A 6,317-nucleotide genomic window follows, 5' to 3' on the forward strand; every position below is an offset into this window, starting at 1 on the left:
TAGATACAACTTCAATTTTAATTAAACCGAGTATAATTGATATTGAATTATTGATACTTAATTATTGTTAATGCGTCGTATTATAATTAAGTGTTTTCAATTGGTTGCAGAATGAGGATACTGAATGGGTAACTGTGAAGCTCCGATCACCCAATCCGTCTTCAGATGATTGGATTGGAGTTTTTTCCCCGGCTAAGTTCAAGTATACTATAATTCTTTCTTCCCTTTAACAATGCTTTATAATACTACTTGTTTTTGTTTACATAAAACCGTTTTAATATTATGCAAACTTTTCACACTATATTAAGTTCAAACTTGACGATTTGTAGTTTTTGTACTTAAGTTTACTATTTCCAGAGCTTAGATAGTTAAATTTTGGACTATTGAGGGAACACCTAGAATATAATCTTGTTTGCACCATGTCATTTGAAAGCAAATATAAAATTGAATAAGTTGAACTAAACATATGTGGAAATAAATGAGAGAAAGTATAATGGGGTAAAGAGATTTTGGTGATTAAAAGTCATTATAAAACGTAATCTATTACGGATCCAGAAAGAAATTATGTTTTTATTTTAGAACGGAGGGAATATACTACAGAGTATTTATGTATTTTACAAAATTTGATTTAAATTTATAATTGTTGTAACATGAGACATATATGATAGAGAATATCCATAGAATATTCTCATCTTAGGTTTAGGATATATTTTGTATAAGATTATCTTTATATCTGTACATATCTTATAGTTACCTAATATGATTAGGTTTCTCATTGTAACCCTATAAATATTGATCAATGGAAATCACTCTGATCAAGGAGTTTATATTATCTGACAATATAAACTACATACTCTTTGAGATCAACTATTTTTTTTAATTTGAATAGTTTTAATTAACATGTATTGAAATGTCAAAAGCATTCTCATCTTTTTAGTTTAATGATTATATTTATTTTTAAACATGAGCAGTGCATCAGCAAATTGCGAGGAAGTTGGTAACTCAAGAGTTCTAAAACCTTTTATTTGCACTGCACCCATTAAGGTAAATAAAATATATATCAAATGACATTTTAATTCATTACACATTATCAAGTTTAGATTATAACTTAATTTTTTTGTTATTATTGAATTTCAGTACCAGTATGCAAATCACTCGAATTCAGATTATACAAATTCTGGAACAACCACTTTGAAGTTTCTATTGATCAATCAACGAACTGATTTTTCCTTTGCGTTATTTTCTGGTGGATTATCTAGTGTAAGTTTCTCAATTTTAAATGATAATATGATATAGTTATATTGTTGCTACTCTGTGTTTATAATTGATGTTATGTGTTCAATGTTGTAGCCGAAGCTAGTTGCAGTATCGAACACCATCTCATTTGCAAATCCTAAAGCCCCTGTCTATCCACGACTTGCTCTCGGAGAAACTTGGGATGTGGTATGTTTATACTTCAAAGTTACATTCGTGTTATATTCGTATCATCATTTACTTAAACAATCAAACAGGTCAGTGTACTATTCTTAAACAAAAATGACTATTATTCAGATATCCTAATATAGTACGTGTGTCGTGTGACAATAACTCAAAAGTGTCTGACTATTTAATTTCATCAGAGACTTTAACATGAATTAGTAGAATCTTAAAATTTTTGAAAGCTAATGTTCTGTAAAATTCATTTTCCTATAGTTTTTGGTACGAAATAATGTACTAAACCATTACAAGAATGGAAGATTTAACTATCATTCCTGTAATCATGCAGATGACAGTAACATGGACAAGCGGCTATGAAATAGATGAAGCAATTCCTTTTGTTGAGTGGGGTATGCCTGGTGCTCACACTACGCGATCACCAGCAGGAACTCTGACATTTACCCGTAACCAAATGTGTGGTATGGTTCTTCTTCACTTAATCACTTATAATTCAGTATATCTTTGTATTAGTTTACCTAGAAAGTGCAAACATTTCAAAATCTCTATCATTAAGTGAATGCTTAATCAATATTGTTAAACTTCACGAAATAAGTGTGTAAGAAGTGTCTTTGGCTATCATGTAGCTGCACCTGCAAGAACTGTTGGTTGGCGTGATCCTGGATTTATTCACACTAGCTTCTTGAAAGATCTGTGGCCCAACATCAAGTATGCAAACATTGGTTTAGCATACACTAGCATGCTTATCGCGACTAATGATTAATAATATGTTCATTATAACGACTTTAATCCTTAAATATGTCATTGATTTTATGTTTTCCAGATATATATATAGGTTGGGTCATCTCTTAACTAACGGTACATATGTATGGAGCAAGAAGTATCAGTTCAAGTCATCTCCATATCCCGGACAAAGCTCCTTGCAACGTGTTGTTATTTTTGGTGATATGGGGAAGGTATTACATGTATACAATATGCGTAGTATATAAAGATGGTTAAATGTTTTGAATCTACCCATCAAAACAAATACTATAAGCAACATATAGATTTGCAGACTGCAATGCCTGAAATCAATTTTTGCTTCTTTTAGGCTGAACGAGATGGATCAAATGAGTATGCAGATTACCAACCAGGATCGTTAAACACCACAGACCAGCTAGTTAATGATATTGACAACATTGATGCCGTCTTTTTGATAGGGGATATGCCATATGCCAACGGATACATCTCTCAGTGGGATCAATACACTGCACAAGTAGAGCCAATAGCATCAGTTGTACCCTTTATGGTGGCAAGGTTTAACCTACTCTTAAAAGCTGATTTGCTATCTGCTTTTTAGTAATAATATTATTAGTGTTCTGTAAAGTTTAGAAATATACCAACACATATAGCTTTTTTCATCAGTGGTAATCATGAGCGCGATTCACCAGATTCAGGGTCTTTTTACCAAACTGATGACTCAGGAGGTGAATGTGGTGTTCCTGCAGAAACAGAGTTTTATGTTCCTGCTAAAAATAGAGCTAAGTTTTGGTAAGTACAGACAGCGTAATTTCATGGTGACCTGGTGTTTGTTTGTTTCCTGTTATCTCTTGTAAAAGAACACTTACTCACCAACTATGCATATACATATATACAGGTACTCAGCAGATTACGGAATGTTCCATTTCTGCATAGCAGATACAGAACATGATTGGAGGGAAGGCACTGAACAATACAAATTCCTAGAAGAATGCCTCGCATCAGCAAATAGGCACAAACAACCTTGGCTTATATTTGCAGGCCACAGACCCCTAGGGTACTCTTCGAACTCATGGTACGGCCTGGAGGGATCTTTCGAAGAGCCAATGGGTAGAAGTGACCTTCAAAAGTTATGGCAGAAGTACAAAGTTGATATGGCATTCTGGGGACATGTCCATAACTATGAAAGGGTTTGCCCTATTTATCAGGTATACATAACAATAAGTTAACTTTGTCCTGTTCTCTTCACCTGATTTTTACTTCGCAAAGTATTACCACCTAAAACTGGCCTTTACAATGTCATCTGATTTATTGTATGTAGTTATTGTTTGTTTACTGATTAGAACCAATGATGGGTTCATGCAGAACCAATGTGTGAACAACGAGAAATCTCACTATTCAGGAGTTGTAAACGGAACAATCCATGTTGTAGCCGGAGGAGGAGGAAGTCATTTGTCGAAATTTAGTACATTAAAGACAGTGTGGAGTATATACCAAGACTATGATTATGGGTTTGTGAAGCTCACAGCATATAACCACTCGTCTTTGCTGTTCGAATACAAGAAGAGTAGTGATGGCAAAGTCTATGATTCATTTACTGTCTCTAGAGATTACAAAGATGTATTAGCTTGTGTTCATGATGGTTGTGAACCTTACACTTTAGCAACCTAGGAGAGATTAGGGAAAATGTTTGTACCTTGAAAAAGAAGGCAGAAAGTGCCTCAATCAATGTGTAAAATGGAAAAAGGAAAATAATTATTCAATTGGATTGATGAAATGGGAAGAGAGCCAATTAGCTTGACATCACATTCAATTAATGAAAATTGTTTTGGACCTCTTTCAGTGGTTTTATACTTTCATTTATATTTCCATGACTTAATTTACGATGTTAATACACTTTTCTTAAATTAAAAATAAATGTTTTTTTTGTCAATAAATACCATTTTTGTTTCGATTTTTGCGAACAATCATCTTATATATTTTAATCTTTGTAAATAACTACTAGTACAGTAGTACTTGCTTTCTTTGTAACTAACTACTATTACCTACTTTCTTTATGTTTTGGTGCCACTACTTGATGACAAATTCCGCCAAATTTTTTGTTAATGGGCCCACATTCAACCATTTTTACATTTTGTCCCGAATTAAGAACCCTAATTTTGATTTTAAAATCAAGATCAAAATTTTGGACAAAATAACATGTACATTGGTTGTAAAGGCAAATTGAAACATGCACATAGGTGTATTTATGCGTTTATTATGTACTCAACTTTATTTAATGCGTGTGTTGTTTGTTACTTGTGCTCATTACCTTCTCTATTGGTTTTGTGACAACTTATTATTTGGTGAGCAGTCACGACGGAGTTAATAAAGAAGTATTATAAATAATCGTTGGATTATCAATATCATGTTATAATCATCTCTTTTTTTTTTTACACACATAATTAGAGCTGTCAGTTTCTGATTCGAACCGTTAAACCCGACTGTTTCGAAAGGAACTGAACTGTTTAAAACCCGTTTTTTGGAAATCGAAAACTGACCTGACCCAATTTTTTACAACCCAAAATTGAACTGAACCGAATTTGTGCGAACCGTTACTAACCCGACCCGTTATCAAGCCAAACCGTTACAACCCAAAACTAAAAGTAGCCCAAACCGATTACATCTAAACCCGATAATAACCTGACCCATTTTAAACCGAAAACCGTTAAAACCCGATCAAAGTCCGATAAACCTAAATCGTTCCAACCCGTAACCCGTTGTGACCGAACCATTTATAATCCGTAACCCGTTGTGACCGAACCGTTTACGACCCGTAACCCGTTGAGACCAAACCGTTTAAAACCCGTAACCCGTTATGACTGAGTCATGCACAACCTGTAACCCAATATGTTTTTGATTTAATCCGTTTCAACCCACTACTCGATAAACCAAACTTATTTATGACTTGACTTGATTATAACATGACCCGTTTCTATCCGTTATCTGACTAATTCGACTTGATAATCATCCGACTCAATTTTAACCCGATATAATTTGAACTGAAACACGCTTTAAATTGGGTAAACTCGTTTTCAAACCAACCAAGTTCAATCTAAACCGATTATAACCTGAAACGATAATGATTGGACCCGATTTCACCCGATCTGTTTTGAACCGAAACCCATTTTCGAACCGACCCAGTTTAACCCAAACTGATTATGACCCGAACTAATTATGACTCGTCCTGATTAAGACCCGAACTGTTTTTAACCGAAACCCACTTTAAACGTGCTAAACCCGTTTTCAAACCGACCCATTTCAACCCAAATTGATTATGATCCGAACCGACTAGAACCTGACCCGATAAGGACTCGATCCGAATAAAAACTACAATTAAAAAAACCAAACCAAAATAACCCGATAATTTTCAAAACCGACCCGCTAATTATTTCAACCCGTTATAACCCGAAACTGATAAACCTAACCCAAACCCGAACTATTTACCCGAATTGACACCCCTACACATAATACAATTATCTCAACGTATTTTTTCTTAATATTCAACTTATCTAATATCTAATAACTAGTTTAAATCCCGTGCAATGCACGGTTGTTATTAATTTTTTAAAGAGTTATTATTGTATTGAATTTTATAAAAAAAATTATACTCATAATATTAATTCAAAAGTAAATATAAATATATATTAGTTGGGTTTATATGGAGAGTTATTATTGTTAAGAATTTTAACTGGAAGAAAGATATTTTTCATTATTATAAAATAATTTCTTAAAGTATCTTCTTAAAAATGGAAAGTAAAATGGGCGGGAAAATTGTTAATGACATTGTGACAAGTGTCATTTTAGGTTCGCTTTTAGTATAGGTTAATTGATTGATAAATTCTTTCAAAAAAATAAATAAAATTAAAAAAATCTAATGATAATTAAAGTATGATAAAAGAAATGTTTTTTCCATAGTATCAAATTAGGGAAGACCGGAAGAGAGAGTAAACCCCCAACTTACCTCCAAAAACAATTTTTCTAAAAAAATAAATAAATAAAGCAAGTTTATCTTCTGTGAGAGTGTAACTGTAATTTGAGTATTTGACATTTGGTCAAATTCTATCTCATCATCAAAAGAATCCTAATCTCCACATAAACCTTGT

The 6,317-nt window shown here is 33.1% G+C and overlaps 1 protein-coding gene across 1 annotated transcript; it reads left to right on the plus strand.

The window, feature by feature from the left end:
- The first annotated feature begins 916 nt into the window (after positions 1-916).
- LOC145568650 (putative inactive purple acid phosphatase 27) lies at positions 917-3,872 on the plus strand. Its single transcript, XM_081628082.1, has 10 exons — positions 917-1,044; positions 1,138-1,260; positions 1,351-1,443; positions 1,766-1,895; positions 2,061-2,142; positions 2,258-2,390; positions 2,525-2,730; positions 2,839-2,964; positions 3,071-3,380; positions 3,538-3,872. The coding sequence occupies exons 1-10, from the start codon at positions 964-966 to the stop codon at positions 3,841-3,843; spliced, it is 1,590 nt and encodes a 529-aa protein (XP_081484208.1). The 5' UTR covers positions 917-963; the 3' UTR covers positions 3,844-3,872.
- The last annotated feature ends 2,445 nt before the right edge of the window (positions 3,873-6,317 follow it).

Source organism: Chenopodium album, chromosome 11 (genome assembly GCF_948465745.1).
Source record: "Chenopodium album chromosome 11, dcCheAlbu1.1, whole genome shotgun sequence".
NCBI lineage: Eukaryota > Viridiplantae > Streptophyta > Magnoliopsida > Caryophyllales > Amaranthaceae > Chenopodium > Chenopodium album.

Bases quoted from the DNA above. Each gene is read 5' to 3' on its own strand.
- LOC145568650 (XM_081628082.1), top strand. From the start codon at position 964: ATGAGCAGTGCATCAGCAAATTGCGAGGAAGTTGGTAACTCAAGAGTT. The intron at 1,045-1,137 runs GTAAATAAAATA...ATTGAATTTCAG, and splicing joins TTTGCACTGCACCCATTAAG to TACCAGTATGCAAATCACTC. The intron at 3,381-3,537 runs GTATACATAACA...GGGTTCATGCAG, and splicing joins GGGTTTGCCCTATTTATCAG to AACCAATGTGTGAACAACGA.